At 40.7% G+C, this 21,932-nt stretch overlaps 1 protein-coding gene across 8 annotated transcripts; it reads right to left on the bottom strand.

Moving 5' to 3' along the window:
- Window positions 1-3,200: 3,200 nt before the first annotated feature.
- LOC306649849 (uncharacterized protein) lies at window positions 3,201-21,032 on the bottom strand. 8 transcript variants are annotated; one of them, XM_079121271.1, is made up of 5 exons: window positions 20,715-21,032; window positions 15,461-15,794; window positions 13,277-13,362; window positions 10,714-10,840; window positions 3,201-4,793 (listed from the first exon to the last, which is right to left on the bottom strand). In XM_079121271.1, the coding sequence occupies exons 2-5, from the start codon at window positions 15,618-15,620 to the stop codon at window positions 3,580-3,582; spliced, it is 1,587 nt and encodes a 528-aa protein (XP_078977397.1). In that variant the 5' UTR covers window positions 15,621-15,794; window positions 20,715-21,032; the 3' UTR covers window positions 3,201-3,579. The 8 variants fall into 8 exon arrangements, with proteins under 8 accessions (XP_078977397.1, XP_078977396.1, XP_078977398.1 ...); XM_079121270.1 differs by lacking the exon at window positions 20,715-21,032 and adding an exon at window positions 17,659-18,091; XM_079121272.1 differs by lacking the exon at window positions 20,715-21,032 and adding an exon at window positions 17,667-18,091.
- Window positions 21,033-21,932: the final 900 nt, after the last annotated feature.

The following is a 21,932-nucleotide window of genomic DNA, read 5'->3' as shown; positions in this document are numbered from 1 at the left end:
ACTTAAATTCCCTCTGTGTCACCCCAAATAAAATAATTCTTATGGTCCTGCTCAGAAGTTGTCAATATCTTTGCCACCTATGGGCTTCCATGGCATGGAGGTAGCTCTGTGCATAATCAGAGAAGCCAGAAAAATCCATCTTGCAAAGGGAATGGGAAGAGTCAAGCCTGGGAGGCAGTCCTGATCCTGCCATTTACGAGTTGTGCGATCTTTCCTGAGGCGAGAACCTCTGGAGTCCTACCTTTCCCTGTTAGAATATACGGATCTTCTTGGAATACCAAGACATTCTAAATGAGTATAGACAGGCAGCTGACAAGTCAGGCACAGTGGTGAACACCCATACTCCTAGCAACTCAGGAGGCTGAAGGAGGAAGAGTGTGATTTCAAGGCCAATTTGGGCAACTTAGTGAGATCCTGTCTCAAAATAAATAAAAAAGGGCTGGGGATGTGGCTCAGTGGTAGAGCACCCCTGGGTTCTCCAGTGCCACTGATAAGAAAAAGAGAGAGAGAGCCAGGTGATTCCAGCAACTCAGGAGGCTGAGGCAGGAGGGTTGCAAGTTTGAGGGCAGCCTCAGCAATTTAGTGAGACCCTATCTCAAAATAAAAAGACTGAGGATGTAGCTCATCACTGTAGCTCAGTGATGGAATGGCTCTGGGTTTAGTCTGATGTACCCCCCAAAAAAAAAGCAACCAACATTTCCATAGTACCACAGTCAATGCACAACACCTGCAAAACAATCAATTTTGCTTCCATTTTTGCTCTTCTCTCAGAAGCTGAGAATCCCACTAGTCCATTATAGAGTCAATCTCAGTTTACTCCAGGCCTCATGATAGGAACCCCAAGCCCTTCGCAATTTTGAGCCACATTACCATGTACCTTAAAGAACCTAGGATACTATTAAAACAAACAAGGGTGGCGAACGCCTGTTAATCCCAGCAGCTCAGGAGGCTGAGGCAGGAGAAGCTTGAGTTCAAGGCCAGCCTCAGCAACTTAGCAAGGCCCTAAGCAATTCAGTGAGACCCTGTCTCTAAATAAAATATAAAAAGGGCTGGGGATGTGGCTCAGTGGTTAAGCACCCTGCTTTCAATCCCCAGTACCCTAAACAAAACAAAATAAAACAAAACAAACACACCTGTTTTCCCACTTATTTAGCCATAAAACATAAAAGGGGCCTGCATGGTTATTTTGACAATCAGTTAATAAAGAGAGTAGAGGAGCTAACGTGGTATCATTATATTCCAAAGCCAGAGGGAAGAAGAAAACCTCCCCAGATGGCTGTATAAAGAAAAGCAAGCTGAATCTTTGAGGATCTAAGGGAGAAAATAAAGCTAAACATGATGAATTAACCTAGGACAGATAAAAATCACCCCCAGGGCTTCAGTGGAAGAATACTAAGGTTACCCTCTACATCTACCTTAGGGTTTCTCCCAAAATTTGAACTTTTTCAATTGAGATACTTCTCCTTTAACATTCCTGTCACTGTCTACACTGGATTTCGTCATTCTCCTTCAACAGTCTCATGATGCTAACTGATACAAGTTACAGTACCACCATGGTTTTCTAAGGTCTATGGCTCCTGGGTCTGCTCATATACTGTGATAAGAGGCTGGCCCCGGGAATTATTATGGAATAATGAGAACATGATGAGTATTATTGAAAAAAAGCATTCTTTCTAGAAAGAGTTTCCTGCACTAGAGAGAAACCAAGGGAGAAAGAATGCTGGGCACAGAAGTCTCTTATCAGCACATCCTCTGAGGTTGGGATATGATGGAAGGTTTTCAGTGAAACCAATTTCAAGTTCCCTGAATGTAAGAGCCACGCAATAAGGAAATTACTCCATTCCCCAGTGCTTAGCACAGCAGTTGCATGAATAAATAGCATTGAAGTGAGATTTTTGCTCATTCCTGCACAAGATTATAAAAATAAATATTGACCTTTTCCATTTTTTCTTGATTTTCCCTTCCTACCACATCCCTCCCTTGAAATCCTAAATTAATTTGTGTACACAACTAAATTTTATTATAATCTCACGGAATGCTATGACAAAAACTATATGGCTAGAATCAAAAGTTTAACTCCAAAAGGCCCTTCCAATCACGTCTTCTTCACTGACTTCCAGTTTGTGTAAGTCTCTCTCTCAGTTGTTTTTCCTGGTTAACATTTGCCACCATTAGATCATGTGTAGCAAGCATGATTTGGGATCCTGGTACACAGAAGTGGTGGAGAACTATAAACAGGCTTCAAGGAGCATATTGGCAATGGTCAGTCTGGGGCGGAAACAAAGTTAGTATCAGGTAGGTCAGACCATATGAAGTCAGAACTAAAAAGATCCAAGTGATGGTATCAAAAATTAGTTCAGGGGCTGGGCTGTAGCTCAGTGGTAGAGCACTTGCCTGGCATGTGTGAGGCCCTGGATTCAACTCTCAGCACCACATATAATAAAAAAAATAAAAGATCTATTGACAACTAAAAAATATATTTTAAAAAAATCAGTTCAGAGATGTTATGTAATTAGTAAGGAGAAGCAAAAGCAGAAACAAGGAGGCAAAAGAACTTAAGAGCTCATGTTGAGTGTTATCCGTTCAGCTGCATGTGATCCTTGTGCATAGTCTAAATCAATGGTTCTCAATCTTGGCTGCATATTGGAATTAGCTGAGGAGTTTTAAAATTCCTGGTGCCCAGGCCCTGCTACCCTGTCAGATTTCATCAGCATCATTGGAGCTGGAAACCAAGTATCTTTTAAAGCTTCTTATGCATTTTTGTTTTCCCAAATTTTCATGAGGATTTTTGCATCTACCTTTTTTTTTTTTTTTTTTTTTTTTTTGGTACTGGGGATTGAATCCAGGGGCACGCTACACCTCAGCTACATTCCCTACATCCCCACCCCTTTTTTAGTTTTTATTTTGAGACATGGCCTCACTAAGTTGTTGAGGCTGGCCTTGAACTCATGGTCTTCCTTCCCAAGACCTCAGGCTCCTGAGTGGCTGGGATAACAGGTGCCTGCCTTGCACCACAGTTTTAACGAGAAGTATCTTCAGCTTCTCACAACCTCATCTGCCCTCTGCCTCACCAAAGCCAACATTCCTCCAACTGTACCAGGAACACTTTGGCCTTGCTGCCACCTCATCCCTATCCTCTTTCTAAGCAATGGCATTCATCTTATGCTTAGGTGTTCCACTGCCTAATAGCTTTTTTAAAAAAACGATCACAGATGTTCATATTTATTCCTTATTGGTCTGTTCCATACATTGCAACATTTCAAGAAAGAGGGTTATTTCCTGTGCAACACAGCCTTTGTTTGTTTTGTTTCTTTGATTTTTTTGGTATTTTGTTTGTTTGTGGTACTGGGGATTGAATCCAGGGGTACTCTACCACTGGACTATAATCCTAGCCCTTTTTATTTTTTAGTTTGATAGAGGGTCTCTCACTAAATTGCTGAGGCTGGCCTCAAATTTGTTATCCTCCTTCCTCAGCCTCCTGCATAGCTTCATTATGTTTTTAAATATGCCCTGGAATATTTAGAACACAGCTATAAAATCAGGAGAAAATTAATGATTGTTTTGTGAATTTAGTACTTCCTATCCATTATGAACTTTTTTATGTTGATGAAAGGCTGAACGGACACTGAAGCTTTTCTCACATTTCTTACATTTGTAGGGTTTTTCTCCTGTGTGAATTTTCTGGTGTTGAATAAGAGATGAGCTCTGGCTGAAAGCTTTCTCACAAGTGTTGCATTTATATGGTTTCTCTCCAGTGTGAGTTCTCAGGTGCTTTGTAAGGGATGAGCTCTGGCTGAAGGCTTTCTCACATTCTTGACATTTGTAAGGTCTCTCTCCAGTGTGAATTCTCTGATGCCTCACAAGAGCTGACCGGTCACTGAAAGCTTTCCCACACTCGGTACATTTGTAAGGTTTCTCCCCCGTGTGGGTTCCTTGGTGCTGGATGAGAGCTGAGCAGTAACTAAAGGCTTTCCCGCATTCACTACATTCGTATGGTTTTTCCCCTGTATGAGTTCTCTGATGTTGAATGAGGCCTGACCGGTCACTGAAGGCTTTCCCACACTCTTTACAGCCATAGGGTTTCTCTCCAGTATGAACCCTCTGGTGCTTCATGAGGGAAGAGGTGTCGTTGAAAGCTTTTCCACATTCCTTACATTTATAGGGCTTCTCTCCAGTGTGTGTCCTGTGGTGCTGAATGAGGTACGTGCTTTGGTTGAAGGCCTTCCCACAGTCGCTGCACTCGTAGGGCTTCTCTCCGGTGTGAATGATGTGATGCTGAATGAGGGCTGACCGGTGGCTGAAGGCTTTCCCACAGTCGCTGCACTCGTAGGGCTTCTCTCCAGTGTGAATTCTCTGGTGCTGGATGAGTGACGAGCTCCGGCTAAAGGCCTTTCCACACTCACCGCATGTGTAGGGCTTTTCTCCAGTGTGGATCCTCCGATGTAAGACAAAGGCTGAGCAGTAGCTGAAGGACTTCCCACATGCATCGCACACCCATGGCCTTTTCACCCGGTAAACTTTCCGCTGTTTAACTGGGTTGGAACTTTCCCCCATCTCACGATAATGCTCGGCAGGCTTTCTCCTGCGTTTGATTATGACCGGCCGAAAAGCTTTCTTCTGATTTCCGGGGTGCCTTTCTAACGCGTGCTCGCATTTCCAGGCTTCCAACAACGTGGAGCCCCAGGTATCATCCTTTTTCAGTCTTTCTATTACCAGTTCCCTCTCAGGTGACTCTTCTTCGTAAACTTCCTGCTTTGAAAGAAGCTCTTTAGTTTCAGGCAGAGATTCAGAATCTGAAATAAATAGAAATAAAAAATGTTTGTGTTCTCTCTGTTGTGGGACAGAAAACTGCTAAGGCAACCAGAGAATAAAGAAAATTAAAATTAATGATGACTATTAAAAACATATTTGTAGATCACGTATGTGTATAAACATGTAGCAATGAATTCCAGTTCTGTGTATAATTTTAATGCACCAACAAAAAAACGTATATTTGAATGACTAACATAAGGCATTATACAAGGTCAGACAATGAGGATGCTGTACCTAACAGAATGGAAAACCCAAAAGAAAAAACAGGGGAGAAGGTAAGCAGAAGGAATGAGAATAAATGCTAACATAAAAGAACTGGAGGAAGGATGGAAAGATGAAAACACAGGTTGAGACTGAGATGTTTTTAAAAAGAGATCACTCATGGTAATACCACCTGAAGAGCAGCACATCTGGCTTTTTATATAGTTCTCTCCAGCCCTCCCACCTGTTGTGTGTGTGTGTGGGTGTGGGTGTGTATGAGATGGTGTTTTGCTCTGTAGCCAGCCTGGTCTTGAACTCTTGGGCTCAACTCATCCTCCCGTCTCAGCCTCCTCAGTAGCTAGGACTACAGACATGTGCCACTGTGGCTCTCGAGCCTATTTTAAAGGCAAAGACTTTTTGTTTGTTTTCCATCTGTTTTCACTATGATTTTGTGTCCCCTTCCCTTCCTTCTTTCCTTCCTTTATTCAAAGTTGAATTTCTCAAACAGGTTCTGTGCCTTATCTTCATCACACACGTGCTCTTGTGCTAGCTGCATGCTGGCTTCTCTCCCTACCACTCAGTTGAAACCTCTCTCACTGAAGTCACAAACCATTTCCACGCTGCCTAAACCCAGTGGATCCTTGTCGCTCCTGTGTTGGGTGGTGTCTCAGCAGCGCTTGACACTCACTGGTGGCTGAGCCCTCCTCCCCTGACTCTCTCCTGACTGATTCTATGCTGCTGTAGTTTGGATCTCAAATATCCCTCAAAGGCCAAGGTTAAAGGCTTGGCTTCCCATCTTGGCACTATTGCCTGCTGGGGGATGGTGGAAACTTTAAGAGGTGGGGCGTAGTGTTAGGCTTTAGGTCACTGTGGACATACTTTCTAAAGGTACTGTGGGACCCCAGTCTCTTTCTCTCTCACTTTTTGCACTCCAGCCATTAGGTAAACAGTTCTGCTCAGCCACGTGCTACCTGTCATGATGCACGGTGTCACCACAAGCCCAAAAGCTATGGGGTCAACTGATCATGGATTAAAACCTTCAAAACTGTGAATCAAAATAAATCTTTTTTCTTTTTTTATATTTTTTTAGTTGTCAATGGATCTTTTATTTTATTTATTCGTATATGGTACTGAAGATGGAATCCAGGGCCTCACGCATGCCAGGCAAGTACTCTACCACTGAACCACAACTCCAGTCCCTAAATCTTTTTTTTAAATAAATTTATTACCTCAGGTATTTGTTACAGTAATGGAATGCTGACTAACATAATAACCTCTCCAGGTTTTTCTCCTAATCCTTTAAAAAACAAAAGTACTGGAGATTAAACCCAGGACAGCTTTATACCTGAGCTATATCCTCAGCTACTTTTCTTTTCTATTTTGTGACAGGGTCTCACTATATTGCTAGGGTCTAACTAAATTGCTAAGGCTGGTCTTGAACTTGAGCCTCCCTCTGTCACCGCATCCAGCCTTACTAATCTCTGCTACTTCTTTGGAACTTTTCCTGCTATTTCTTTTTCTTAAATGTTGATAGTTCTTAGCAATCAGTCTTGGGTTCCCTTCTTCTTTCCCCTCTGCCCACCTTCTCTACTTTAAAGACCTCATTCACTCCATGGTTTTAATAACCTGCTATAAACCAAGGATTCCAAACCCATATTTCCAGAATTAATTCTCACATTAATTCTCTCTGCCCCACTAATCTACATTATGTATCATTTGGAAATCTCAAATTTAATATTACCTGTACCATAAACTTAAAATTACTTATACCTTGATTCATCTCCTCTTTCAACCTGTACATTCCCCTATATCTTTCCCCATCTAAGAAAATAACAATGCCATCATTCTTGTTAACAAAAAAGATTCTAATATAAGAAAATAAACTCTATCAACAAAAGGCAAGTTTTGTGAGGGAAAGTATCACATCTCTCTTGTTCACTGATATTACTCAGGGCCTATCACAGTGCTGGTAGAGAGTAAGCATGCATTACTTGCATTACTATGTCATGTGGATGCAAATACTATAAGTAATAAAGCAACTCTAGAGGGCAATAACCATTTCTTTCTTTTTTTTTTTTTCTTTTTCTTCTGTGGTACTGGGGATCGAACTCAGGGCCTGTGCTTGCGAGGCAAGCACTCTACCAGCTGAGCTATCTCCCCAGCCCCTTTCTTAAGATTCTTTTATCCCATTATGAAAACATACCTGATATTTGAGGCACATATATTCTTAATGTTGTCATAAGTTTCAGAAATTGAGAATATCATAGTACATAAAATTCAACATACAATATGAACTTAAATTTAGATAAACACTGACATAGTATTTGTTATAGTTTGGATGTGAGGTGTCCCCCAAAAGTTCACATGTGAGACAATGTAAGAAGATTCAGAGGAGAAGTGATTGGGTTATGAGGGCCTTAACACAATCAGTAAATTAATCACCGGGTGGGATTAAAGGAGTGGTAAATGAAGGCAGGTGGGGCGTTGCTGGAGGAGGTGAAGCACTGGGGGCGTGGCTTTGGGGTATTTATTTGTATCTGGCAAGTGGAGTCCCTCTTTCTCTGTCTGCTTTCTGATCATCATGTGAGCTGCTTCCCTCCACTACACTTTTTCACCATGATGTCCTACCTCATCTCGAGCACTGAGGAATGGAGCCTGCTGTCTGTGGGTTGAGACCTCTGAAACTGTGAGCCCCCAAATAGACTGTTGCTCCTCTATAGTTGTTCTGATTGGGTCCTTTTGTCACAGTATTAAAAAAAAAAAAAAAAAAGCAGACTAAAACAGTATTTATTATGTGTAAGCAAGATGCTATCCTCTGTGTGTGTGTGTGTGTGTGTGTGTGTGATGCTGGGGATCAAACATAGGACCTTGCATATACTAAGCAAGCTCTCTATCATAGAGCTACACACCCAACCCCATAAGCTGCTATTCTAAAGGGTTAAATATAGAAACACAGTTAATCCTTTCAAAACCATGAAGTTGTTCTAGCTTAAAGTCAGAAAACTGAGAATTACAATGGATTCTTCCCTACACCTGACCAACTACAAAAATAAATCACCAAGTTCCCAAAGCTCTCTCAGATCCATCCTGAACTTTCCCTCCCTACAACTGAAACCCCAATTCAGTCCCCATCCTCTCTCACCTACACTGATGCAGCAGCCTTAAAATGGGTCAGCTTGCATCCGTGCTCCATGCACTACTTCCCAGTACTATTCAAGTCCGAGTGCATAAAGCCACAGTTAGAATAATCAACAGAACATGAATGAATGATTACCCCAAGAGTAGAACTATGAGAGATTAAAAATTATTATGATTGTTATGTAAAATGCTCTTACAGAAGAGGGAGACTAATGCATGAGCAGCTGGGGATTTTAGCAGAGAGGTGGAAACTATAACAAAAAGTAAAATAGAAACACCAGAAATAAACACAGTAACAGAGATGAAGAATGTCTTTGGTACATCAGTGTACTCATCACAGTTAAGAAAAAGAATAGATACACTTGCAAATAGGTCAACAGAAATCACCAAACTAAAATACGAAGAAGAAAAAAGTGAAAAATAAACTGGCAAATCAGAACAGAGCACCTAAGAACTGTGTGACAATACCAAATGCTCTAACACATATGTAACCAAAATCCTACAGAGAGATTAGAGGAAGAGAATTGGAAGAAACAGTATCTGATGAACTAGCAGCTGAGAAATTTCCTAGACTAATGAAAGACATCAAATCTAAGATGCAAGGAAGCTCAAAGAATCCCATGTAGGATGAGAAAACACACACACACACCCTTACCTAGATACACCATATTCAAACCATTAAAAATCAAAGATAAAGGACATATCTTAAATGCAACTACAGAGCCCAGCATGGTAGTGTACACCTGTAATTCTAACAATCTGGGAGGAGGAGGAATGAGGACCATAAGTTCAAGGCCAACATCAGCAACTCAGTGAGGCCCTAAGCAACTTAGTGAGATCTTGTGTCAAAACAACAGCAAAAAAAGGGCTAGGGATGTTGCTCAATAGTTAAGCACCCCTGAGGTCAATTCCCAGTACAAAGAAAAAAAAAAAAAAAAAAAGGCAAAAATCTAATAAAGCAAACTTCAGACAACTTTACCAGACCAAGAATTTAGAGTTATTGCTAATTAAAGTTTGCCTTACAAAAAGTCACAAAGACTGTTCTTAAATGTTTTCTTCTAGAAGTTTTATAGTTTTAGGGTTTACATTTATTTATTATATAATGAACTGAAGATTTGTTTTTTATTTTATTTTATTTATTTATTTATTTTTGCATGTCAACATTCAACTGAACAACTGGAAAGAACACTCTCTTTCCTTCCCAAACCCCAGTTCTCCTTCCTCTACTCTAGTGGTCTTCCTTCTATTTATTTACTGTTTCTTTAAATGGATACTTTATAGATATACATACAGGTGAATTCACTGTGGTGTATTCATATATATATATATATATATATATATATATATATATATACATAGTGCAATATGGTCAGTTTCACTCCAGAGTTGAAATGGAGCAAATTATATTCCATGCATATATGATTGGGTCAAAATGAACCTCACTATTATGTATAACTACAATGCACTAATAAAAACATTTTTTAAAAAAGCATAAAAAAACCACTCTCCTTTTTCCATTGAATTACTTTTGCACTTTTGCCAGAAATTGACTGTACATATTTGTATCTATTTTGGACTTTTTTTTTTTTTGGTACTGGGAATCAAACCCAAGGGCACAAGGGCACTCAACTACTGAGCCACATCCCCTAGCCCTTTTGTGTATTTTATTTAGAGACAGGGTCTCACTGAGTTGCTTAGGGCCTCACTAAACTGGTAAGGCTGGCTTTGAACTTGTGATCTTCCTATCTCAACCTCCCAAGCCACTGGGATTACAGGCATGCACCGTGGCGCCCAGTTTGGACTATTTTGTTCCATTATTTATATTTATCCTTTCACCAATATCATATCATTTTTATTATGGTAGCTTTATAAATCTTAAAATCAATATAATAAAGCTGTCCTTTTTCGATTCCACTAGAACAAACTTTTACTCTTCAAAAGAGAAAATTCTGAGCCCAGAGTGGTCAGGGATCCCCTAAAGGATCAGGGATCTCTAAATCTTGTGCAAAACTATGGCATTTTAGATGCCATTAGTGATTGAGAAAGCTTACAGCTGTGGTCTGAATGTTTGTATGCCCCAAAATTCATGTACTGAAAAATTTTTTTTTTTTTTTTTTTTTTTTTTTTTTTGCGGTACTGGGCATCAAACCCAGGGCCTTGTGCTTGTGAGGCAAGCACTCTACCAGCTGAGCTATCTCCCCAGCCCTGAAATCTTAACCCCCAAGTTGATAGTATTCAAAAGTGGGGCCTTTGGTAGATGATTGATGAGGGAAAAGCCTTCATAAATACAATTAAATTATAAAAGAGACCCCAGACAGACCCTTCTTTGCCCCTTCTGCTATATGAAGACACAGTGAGAAGGCACCACCTATGAACCAGAAAGTGAACCCAAACACCAAATATACTAGCACCTTGATCCTGGAATTCCTAGCTTCCAGAAATAGAGAAGTAAAGTTCTGTTGTTTATAAACAACTTTATTGTATTCTGTTATAGCAGCTCAGATTGGCTGAGATACCTGTGTCCGAGGAAGCAGTTTGTATTACAAAATTAGATTTCCTTACCCCAAAATACCAGGTTCCCATAATTCTCCACCTTCATATCCAGGCCCATGTACTTCTGGGCAGAATTCAGCTGTTCCAGCTCTTCATGTGTGAAGTCCATTTCTTCATCTTTGACTGTCATCAATTCCTGTAAAAACAAGCACATTAGGGGTTGTTAATCCTGAGGAAAGGAAATAATCTGGAAGAGGAAGTGCTTTTTAATCTGAAGGTTCAACCTTTATCTTAATGGAATTTTATCAAATTACTATTAGTCTGTGTTAGGAGACATAATAATGAAAGCTAACATTACAAAAATTTACTTTCATGGACTAATTCATTTGAACTATCTCATAACAACAATCATACGATACAAGAAGTAAGTACCATTACATTAGCTACAGATGTAAAGGGTCAGATTTGGGATTTGGACAAGGCAATACTAACTCCAAAGCTACAGTCCTAACTATAGTCTTCTGCCTCTTACATATTTTACTAAATGAATCTAATGTAAATTAATCACTGATTGATAACCCAACGTTAATCACTATATTGTTGATAGGATAAGGCTCAGATATGTAACTTACACTGATTCCAAGTATATTCTGAGATTTTAAAGAAATTCAGGTTGATATCTTGAATGAATATAGACAGTCATGCTGAAACAGAGGCAGGCCTCTTTTCTCTCTGTACTTTGGGTCGTGACTTTTAGATTTATTCAGTTACCCTTTGGTAGTTAATGTTGTTATGAATTAGTGAATTTGCCGGTTTAAGTTGAAAATGATCTACTGTTCTAAGGTAAGATTCATATTCTATGTATACTGATGGTCATATGTGGACTTTATTCACCAGAATTACCTGCAGAATCCTTTCTGGAAAAGTCAGTCAATAGACTAGAATGGGAAGAGGCACAGAATTCAGAACCAGACATATCTGACCAGGGTTCAACCATTTGATGGTTCTGAGCAAGTTACCATAAGCCTCAGTTTCTTCTTCTGTAAGTACTGTCCCTAACTCTCCCAATTACTTCTTTAAAATAAATTAAGTAATATTTGAAATGTGGCTCTAAATGTTGCAGTTCTCAGGGCTCAATCCTCAGACATCTTTTCTTCTCCATCTACTTTCATGTACCTATAAATAATATATTTTTCCTATCTTTAGAAAACAAATGATCAAACACTGCTTTGGTCTTGTCTTACTATTCCTTTTAGCTATCACCCTAGCTCCTTTCATTTAAAGTAAATCTCTCTAAAATAGTTGTCTATAGTCTCTGGCTCTAATTTCTCTCTCTCCATTTTCTTTTGAACCCATTCCTAGCCTTTCATTCCATGAAACTGCCGTTCGCAGTACCCAGTGATCCTCTTATCTTTAAATCCAATCCCCAGGCCTTGTCTTTTTTTTTTTTTTTAATTTTTTTAATTAATTTTTTTTTTATTTTTACAGACTGCATTTTGATTCATTGTACACAAATGGGGTACAACTTTTCATTTCTATGGTTGTACACAATGTAGATTCACACCATTCATATAATCATAAATATACATAGAATAATACTGTCTGTTTCATTCTACTATTTTTCAGTCCCCCACCCTCTCCCACCCCATTTTCCTCTACACCATCCAAAGTTCCTTCATTCTTCTCTTTCCCCTGCCACCCCACCTCGTTATATATCGTCATTAATTTATCAGAGAAAACATTCGGCCTATTTCACTTAGCATGATATTTTCCAACTTCATCCATTTACCAGCAAATACCATAATTTTCTTCTTCTTTATGGCCAAGTAATATTCCACTGTGTATATATACCACAGTTTCTTTATCCATTCGTCAGTTGAAGGGCATCTCAGTTGGATCCACAATCTAGCTATTGTGAATTGAGCTGCTATGAACATTGATGTGGCTGCATCACTATAGTATGCTGATTTTTAAGTCCTTTGGGTATAAACTGAGGAGTGGAATAGCTGGGTCAAATGGTGGGTCCATTCCAAGTTTTCTGAGGCATAATCATACTGCTTTCCATAGTGGCTGCACCAATTTGCAGCTCCACCAGCAATGTATGAGTGTGCCTTTTTCCCCACATCCATACCAACACTTATTATTGCTTGTTTTCTTGATAATAGGCAGGCCTCGTCTTTCTTGACTTAATGGCAGCATTTAACACAGCTGATTTAACACTCCTTCCTCCTTACAATACTCTCTTCAACTGGGACCAGGATGCCACCCTTCTGGCTTTCCCTCCACATCGGTGGTCACGTCTTCTCAGTCTCCTTTGCTGCTTCCCTCCATCTTTCTGACCTCTGAGTGTTGGAAAGCTAAGTAGTCAATAATGAAATCTCCCCTCTTTTCTTTCTATACTCATTCTCTTAGCGATCACAGTTTCATAGTTTTAAATATGGTCTATATAGATTACTCGAATTCAATCCTCCAAACTGAGCTCTCCCCAGAGCGTCACGTTTTCAAGAAAAAAATTATTTTGGTTCTATTCTCTAAATAGGATTTCCTTTGATCTCTGAAACAAGATGAAAAAAAAGGAACAAGGACACACTATATCAAGATTTCAGTAGAATGAAATTAAACTCAAACTCACCTGAAACTCAACAGGAAGAAGTTCAACAGTAGGTTCCGTTTCTTCTGTGCTTTGTTTTTGGGGTAGAGAAACATCAGTAGTCATGGCTGGAAGGAGCAGAAAACAAACCATTAAGGGGGTAACATCCATATTCCCACTCCCAAATTCACTAGGACAAAAGCTAATTATATAATAAAACCTACTTTACTTAACTCAAAAATCTCAGTTTGGGATAGTATAGGAAAACAAAGTGAAAGTGTTTTGATTAAAAACAAATTTAAATTTTCTAGGTATGTTAGCACACACCTATAATCCCAGCAACTCAGGAGACTGAGGCAAGATGATCCCAAGTTTGAGACCGGTCTCATCGACCGGTCTCAAAATAAAAAATAAAAGGGGGCTGGGGTCGGAGCTCAGTGGTTAAGTGCCCCTGAGGTCAATCTCTAGAAAAAAAAAAAAAAAAAAATTCAACTCACAGGTAACAAACACATCACCTTTTTGGAAGAGTCTATCAAAGGTAGAAAAGTACTACCTGTCCTTTCCACAAATGCAAACACTATGGAATATTATTCCTTTTACAGCTTTTAGAAGGGATGTGGATGAGTCCGGCAATGCTGAAAGAGGAGGAGGGGACTGGAGACCATGCCACAGGGGCCTATCAGTGATTTATTTTGTGCATGTGTGTGTTGCTGGGAATTGAACTGAGGGGCTCTCTACCACTGAGCTATGTCTCCAGCCCTTTTCATTTTTTAATTTTGAGAAAGGTCTTGCTTAATTGCTTACAATAGTTTTGAACCTGCAATCTTCCTGCCTCAGCATCCCAAGAAGCTGTGATTACAGGTGTTTGGCACCATGACTAGCCCTACTAATGATTTCTTGATATTTACTCTGGAGCAGATTATCTGCTTCTCTTTTCTATCATGTGGGGCCTTCTCACTGTCATTAGGGTAGTTCTCCCACTTCTCATTTTTAACTTTATGTTTATTTCCATAGTTCTTACCTGCTGGCTCAACTTCAATGGTCAGATAATCCATGTTTTTCTTACTTGTCCTGCTATTTCTTTCTCAGTATGTACTGTTTCCGATGAGATGAAAATGGACTTTTCAGCAATATATAACCTGCTTCTTTGTGTAAATCACCCAACTCTGCTGTGAAACTCGAGAGAGATTTTTGAAGTCAGGTGTGGCTTCCTCTAGAACTGATTCCTGCTCCCTGTAGCATCTCCCTCTATCTCCAGTCCAATAAATTCATTCCTATGCATTTAAGTCTAATGCTCACATATAATTCAACTTGGCTTGGAATCTTTATTATTGGAGTAAATTAATCTCCACGGCTGGAAAACCATCCTCTGGAGTATCAAGAAAACACCAGGAGGGAATCAGGGCAGTGAGCTCTGGGCCTCAGTCACACACCTACTTTCAGAAATGCCTGAGAGCTAAGGGTGCAGCTCAGTGGTGGAGCACCTGCCTAGCATGCTTAAGGCCCTGGGTTCGATTATTCCCAGCATCGCAAAAACAAGAAGGGGGCGGGGGAAGCACAGAAATACCTCCCACAAAACTCTAAAGCACAAAAGTAGCAAGAAGGTGGCCTGTTATTATGGTAGCAATAACTTTAAGCAGGCGTCACAGTTGGTTCCTCCTTCATATTCATAAACACAGCTATAAAGGGGACCCTTATAGTTCATATTACTCATTCGCTTTTTAAGACCCTGAAAAGTACAAGCCGTGGGCTCCTTGCACATTCTGAGGCAAACTGCTGCTGACAATGGCCCCCCCAGTACAGGCAGACCCCAAAACTCCGATGAGCAAGACACAGGCCACATAGGTTCAGAACGCCGCCACTCTGGTGGAGGGACAAGGCTGACGGCCCAGCGCAGCGACAGGCGCTCGCGCTCCCCCGCGTGGCTAGCCCGAGCCCTCAGCCGGCCACACGCCGGCTCCCAGAATCCTCCGCGAGCGGACTCCACTTCCCAGAGGCCTTAGCGGCGGCCCCGCCCCCGCGGACCCCGAGCTCAGAGCAGAGCCCGGATAGTCGCGCGCGCCCGGACTGGAGACCCCTGAGGAGCGCGCCCGGCGCCCGCGGTTGGGCGGAAAACTGGGCAGCCCCGTTTTTTCCCCCGCGGCCGGAACCTGAAAGGCCTCTGGGGCTACGCTGGGAGCGTTCGAGCCACGCACACGGACGGGAGGTGCCCCCGCGTTCACTTACCCCGGGACCTGCTCCTGGCCCGGCTCTGTCCACAGGGCTGGGTCCGAGTGGGCTGCGCTCTGCCGGGCGGCGGGAGGAGCGGGCGGGGCCGCCTGCCAGACCCACGGAGCGCGGGGACACAAAAGGCTCGAGCTCGACGCCGCTCCGTCTGGAGTCGCATCTGCGCACTCGGAGGCGACAGCGCCGGGTCGGGGGTCCGGGCGGAAGGACTCCACTTCCCAGAGGGCTCGGGGACACCGGCGCCGGTCCTCGGGGGTTGCCAGCAGAGTGAGCGAATAGAGGAGTGCGGCCTCTGGGCCTCGGAGCCGAGATAAGGCCCCGCCTGATAGATCGCCTGTCGGGGTAGAATGAGAAGCTGTCGCTAAAACACGCCAAATGGTTTTAGTGTGTGATTTTTAACCGGGGGTGGGCAGAGACCTGTAAAACAGGTCTGAAATGTCCCCATCTTCTGGGTCTGTCTCATCCCTAGGGGGATTGAACCCGGGGCCTCCTGCATGCTAGGCAGACGCCCCACCACTGAGCCACATGCCCAGCCCCCTTTTATTTTTTTGAATACAGAGCCTAGCTAAACTGCCTAGACTGACCTCAAATCCTCCCGAGTAGGTGGGATTACAAACCTGCACCGCTGCACCTGGCTCTCCATCCTTTATAATAAAGCCCAAAGTCTGTATATCATCCTGGCTGTTAAACAGAAAGCACAGGCAGGGTTGAGAAGCCATTGTTCTTACTAAAGGAGAAACACAATTAGGAATGAATTCACAGGGAGATGTAAAAAGCAACTATGGAGATTGGTTTTGAAGTGGGGAAGGGTACACACCAGGAGTTAAGGGGCATTTATATTGGAAGGGCCACGCCCCTGATCCAAAGGACTTAGGGTCACCCAGGCTAAAGAAATTTATTTCCTGTATTTCAGAAACATTGGAACCATTAGCTCCGGTTCTTCGAAGAAATGAGTTGGAATTAATTGTATCGCAAGCGTAGTTCTAATCCAAGTAATTGTAGTCACCTAGTCTTTACACCTCTAATCTTGCCTTTCTCCAATCTCTGATACTTAAAGCAGCCAAAGTGAGCATTTAGGCCGGGTTTGGTAGCACCCACTGATAATCCCAGAGGCTCCCGAGACTGAGGCAGGAAGTTCACAAGTTCAAAGTCAGACCCTGTCTGAAAATAAATATAAAAGGGCTGGGAATGTAGCTCAGTGGTAGGGAATACAGCATGGTGGTAGAGTGCCCCCGGGGGGGGGGGGGGGGAATATATATATATATACCAGATTCTTTGGTGTTCTTTAAAACATACATTTCCTCTGCATTGAACTTGTCCCCCTAATCCTCCTTCATAACCACATTGACAACTGTGTACTGATATAAAAATGAGATAGTATCTGGGACTTTTGACACCTGGAACCTAACATAATATAACTTCTGGGACTCTAAATACCAGAACCTTCAGATTGCTATTTGAGACAGACCTTCCTGTAACTCCACTCTTTGCAAGCATTCACTCTAAAAAGGCAGGAGGCCCTGTCCAAATGAAGTCATTTCACTTCATCTTCAGCGTTCCACCCTGAAGGTGGTATAAATGGCACCCTTGAAGGGCTTGCTCTTGCAGATTGTATGGACAATTCCTTTCATGGATAGAAGGTCTTTCATTACTAACACTCCGTGCTGGAGTGTTTTTCTTTGCCTATTTTGGTCTACGTTTCCATGTGTTCCTTTTGCTTATTTTGCTTATTCTGCTGTTGTGTACATTGCAATAAACCAATTCATTCAGAATTTATCTTTGCCTCACTTTGATTAAAGCAGGCGGTCATGCCAGGCATGATGGTGCAAGCCTGTAATTCCATCATCTGCTTGGGAAGCAGAGGCAAGAGAATTGCAAGTTTGAAGGCAGCCTGGACAACTTAGCAAGACCCTGTCTCTAAAAATAAAAAGAACTGGGGGTGCAGCTCAGTGGTAGAGTGCCCCTGGCTTTAATCCCTAGTACAGCCACACACACACACACACACACACACAAAGTCAACATCAGTGAGGATATAGCTTAGGGACAGAGCTTTTGCATGCAAGGCTGTGGGCTCAATCTTAAGTACCACACACCAAAAAAAATCTTAAAATGCATTTTAACCATAATATGTTGATTTGAATAGAATTCTAGGGTAGAAATGATTTTCCCTCAGAATTTTTAAGTCATTGCTTGATTACCTTGTTACCTTTGATATTGCCCTGAAGATCTATCACCGTTCTGGATGCTGATTCCTCAAAGGTGACCCATCCACCTTTCTCCTAGTCTCAGTATTTATCTTCTTTCCAGGTGTTCTTAATTTCCATGACGACGTAAATGTGAATGTTGCATAAAAGAGTATGAGATTTCATTTATTTTCCTGAATGTACTGTGGACTCTTTAAATGTGAAAACCTGTTTACTTACATCTGGGGACTTTTGTTGAGTTATTTATTTGGAAATAAACTTTTCTCTGTTGGTACTGCAGTTTTAGAGTTGATGGAATTTACTGTGAATAAGAGCATCTTCATTTATTGGTGCCTGAAGCAACAGAAAATGTTTACACATTTTAAGTTAAGAGTCCAGTTATGAGCAGTCCTGCTTCACAAAGTACTTGGTGAAGAAAGAAAACTTTGACTTAACCCCATAGAGAGATCTGGAGCCAGGCTTCAGTTTTAGCTAGTTCTGTTCCACCCCATTTGCCCTTCGCTAACCCTGGGCAAGAAAGAGGGGAAAAGGTTGTTTGCCATAAGAGGCTGAGATGGCAAAAGAAAACAAAATTCATATGAAAACATTAAACTCAGAATAAGTAAATTTCAGTGTTCGACTGAAATGTATACAGACGAAAAAAAACCTAGGGGAAAAAGAAGCTAGGAAAAGCAAAATTTAAAACAAATTGAGAAAAAAGGCAGCGGGGAAAATATTAATAAAATCAAAAACTGGGGGCTGGAGACGTGGCTTAGTGGCAGAGTGCTTGCTAGCGTGCATGAGACCCAACAGCAGGAAATAATGAAATCAAGCATGTTGTATTTATTGGGTGAAGATGAATGAGCACAGTTTCTAATTTAAGAGATGAATTTAGTGCACTATTTTGAAGAATCCAGGTATATTTTGTTAATACTTAAATAAGAAAATGTTGAGAAACTATCATTAAACTAGCAAAACAAATTTATATCAATTGGATGAAATACGTTGTAACCATTAGTAATGTTTATTATCCACTCATGTATATGTATCACAGAGAAATGAAAACGTGTCCACAAATGTCATACACCAAAGACTATTTTTTCTTTTAAAAAATTTTAAAATTATTTTTTATTTGTTCTAATTAGTTGTACATGACAGTAGAATGCATCTATACATTTTGATAAATCATACATAAATGGAATGTAATATCTCATTTTTCTGATTGTACATTTTGTAGGATCACATCGGTCATGCCTTCATATACATATATGAGGTAATAACGTCTGTTTCACTCTACTATCCTTTCTACCCCCATACCCTTTCCCCTCCCTTCGCTTCCCTCTACCTAATTTAAATTAACTATTCTTCCCTAGTGCCCCCCACCTTATTGTGAATTAGCATCCACAAATCAGAGAAAGCATTTTTTTGGTTTTTGAGGTTTGGCTTATTTCACTTAGCTTGATATTCTCCAACTCCATCCATTTGCCAGCAAATGCCATATTTTCATTCTTCTTTAAAGATGAGTAATATTCCATTGTATATATATGCCACATTTTCTTTATTTATTCATCTGTTGAAGGGCATCTAGGTTGGTTCCATAGTTTAGCTATTGTGAGTTGAGCTGCTTATAAACGTTGATGTGGCTGTGTCACTGTACTATGCTGACTTTAAGTCCTTTTGGTATAAACTGAGGAGTAGGATGGCTGGGTTAAACGGTGGTTCCATTCCAAGTTTTCTGAGGAATCTCCATACAGATTTCCATAATGGTTGCACCACTATTGAATGGTTCCATTTATATTAAATGTTCAGAATTTGCAAGTTTGTATAGAGTAGGTTAGTGGTTTCCAAGGGCTGAGGTGCCGTTAGGTAAGGGATGGGCAAAAGGTTTCTTTGGGGGGTTATTAAAATGTTCTAAGGGCTGGAATGTAGCTCAATTGTACAGCACTTGCCTCGCACGTGCAAAGCTCTGGATTTAGTTTGCAGCACTCTGAAGACAAATGTTCCAAAATTGGTTGTGGTAATGGCTGCACAACTCTGAATATACCAAAAACCACCATTTGTACACTAAAACGAATTGCATCCCTTGTAATAACATCTCAACAGACTAGTAAAAAATACACATGTAATTTATAGGTAGTACCTGTCAGTATTATTATTGAGGAAATTGTTTTACAAACAATTTTTTTAACCAAAGAATAATGTTTAAGGATATATAGACAGAGAAAAATATCAGGGAAGATATACATCACAACTCTCTAGATTTTTCTTGAGATTTTTGATTATGGGTAATTTGGAGCTTTCTCATCATAATTTCCCATATTTGGGAATATTTCTTTTCCCTCTTTGGGAATACTTATCTTTGAAAATATATGCTACTAATTTAAAGGAAACTTAGCAGTTGCCCTCTTAATAGTAGAGTGAATTATGCTGCGCAAGGTGGTGCACACCTATAATCCAATGGAGGTTAGAGCAAGAAGATCACAAGTTCAAGGTCAGCCCTGACCAATTTATTGAGATCCTATCTCAAAATAAAATCAAGAGCTGGGGATATAGCACTTGCCTAGCATGAGTGAGGCCTGGGTTTAACCCCCGGTACAGCAAAAAAAAAAAAAAAAAAAAAGGAAGGAAGGAAGAAAATAAAGAGTTAAATAAATAGTCATCATCATGAGTGACACCTGTTTTGTGGGAAGAGTTTGAAAGAAGAGAACCTCTACTGCCAGGTCCTGATGCAACTTAGTTCCTAATTAGGAGAACTTGTCTCAAAATAAAAGAATAAAAAGGGCTGGAGATGTGGCTCAGTGGTACAGCCCTGTGGGTCAAATTTTTCAGTACCTGCTCCCCGAAAAAGGACAAGAAACTCAGAGGGAATTCCAAACTATCTGGAAAGGGGACAACAAATATTGAACTATATAACTGAGAGGTGATGAAATTGGCATATGAAAAATCTTGTGTAGGGAGAGCACATGCCCCTGGAGATCAGAAAGTTGTGCATTCAAGTCATTGGGACATTAAAGCAAGCTGTTACTCTACCATTTCTAAAGTTTGTTTAGTTGACCTTAAAAAAAAAATACCTAGAAGAAGCTCCCCTGCTCCGTCTATTTCCCAGCACTCCAACACTTGATAAGGTCTGTTGGAATAGAGGATCTGACAATTCACACTGTTCTGTTGGAATTGAGGATACAACATTTGACACGGATCTGTTGAACAACTATCCTACCTCTTGGAGGTCATAGGCATGGCATATACCCATATGCAGTTGCTTTTAATACTAATAATCAATATATCCTTAGATTCAGGTTATAGAGAATACTGGGGAGATTTCATAGTGTTGGGACACCAAATAACATGCAATAAAGTTTAATATTAATACTTAGATGAAATCATAAATAAGCAATGCGGGGGCACTTGGCAAATAAGACCCTTACCAGAGCATGACAAGGTTCCTCTGGAAGATGCTTGCAAGGTCTCATCAAAAAGCTGGGTCCTGCCAGGAAGCCATCTGCATATTCTGGGGTTTTCTGTGCCTGCTGTTTTTACTGACATATTATTCATTGCAGAGTCTCTCTCATGGAATAAATGCATTGGGGGATAAAGGGAACACAACTTTATTAAATGATTTATTCAGGTTCCAGACAAATGATACCTATGAGACTTGTGCAAAACAAAACTCTATGGGTCTTAGGGTGAAAAACATTCTTGAGCAACCGTGTCCTGTGTCTTTTTCTTGGGAACAGTGTTTTGACTCCCTTAGGATAATTTCTATTACAGATTTTTCCCAGGCTTCTAAGGCAAAAATAAAAACTCCTTTAGCTCATTAGTTACATCTAGTCCTGTAGAACATCAGCTGCCTCCCACAGCAGGAACTAAATAAGGATAAGCTTTTCAGATCAAAGGCAGGCCCCAGTTCCCCCAGAAAGAAGACCTATTAAAAACATACACTTTGATCTCCCCTTATCTTCCACCAGGTGACTTGATATAATACATATCTAAGAAGACACTGGCCTAGAGAACCACAAAAACCAATATCAGACTACAAAGACTGAGTATCAGCTAGTCTATAACTTAAGTGGCAGTGTCAAATATAGGTCAAGGAAAAGTCAAACTTTGAATAATATTTCCACGTCTAAGCTATGTTCTGAAGGTGTCGGGTCAAAATAAATTCATTATAAAAATATTTGTTTAATGCTACTTAGGTTAGCAGAAATATGTTAGTTAATAAAGATAAGATATTACCAGATGGCGCCTGTTGGCTAAATGCCCAAATCCTTCTTCTGTTATCTATGCCCTTG

This window comes from Sciurus vulgaris, assembly GCF_902686455.1.
Source record: "Sciurus vulgaris genome assembly, chromosome: 18".
NCBI lineage: Eukaryota > Metazoa > Chordata > Mammalia > Rodentia > Sciuridae > Sciurus > Sciurus vulgaris.
The sequence above is the reverse complement of the archived record's forward strand: the minus strand, read 5'-3'. Positions and strand labels throughout refer to the sequence as shown.

What these genes read in the sequence shown, in the direction of transcription:
- LOC306649849 (XM_079121271.1), bottom strand. Translation starts at nt 15,620, where the DNA reads ATGCGACTCCAGACGGAGCGGCGTCGAGCTCGAGCCTTTTGTGTCCCC. An exon ending in GGCCAGGAGCAGGTCCCGGG is followed by an intron (nt 13,363 to 15,460) that starts GTAAGTGAACGC and finishes TGCTCCTTCCAG; the next exon opens with CCATGACTACTGATGTTTCT. An exon ending in TGGGAACCTGGTATTTTGGG is followed by an intron (nt 4,794 to 10,713) that starts GTAAGGAAATCT and finishes TATTTATTTCAG; the next exon opens with ATTCTGAATCTCTGCCTGAA.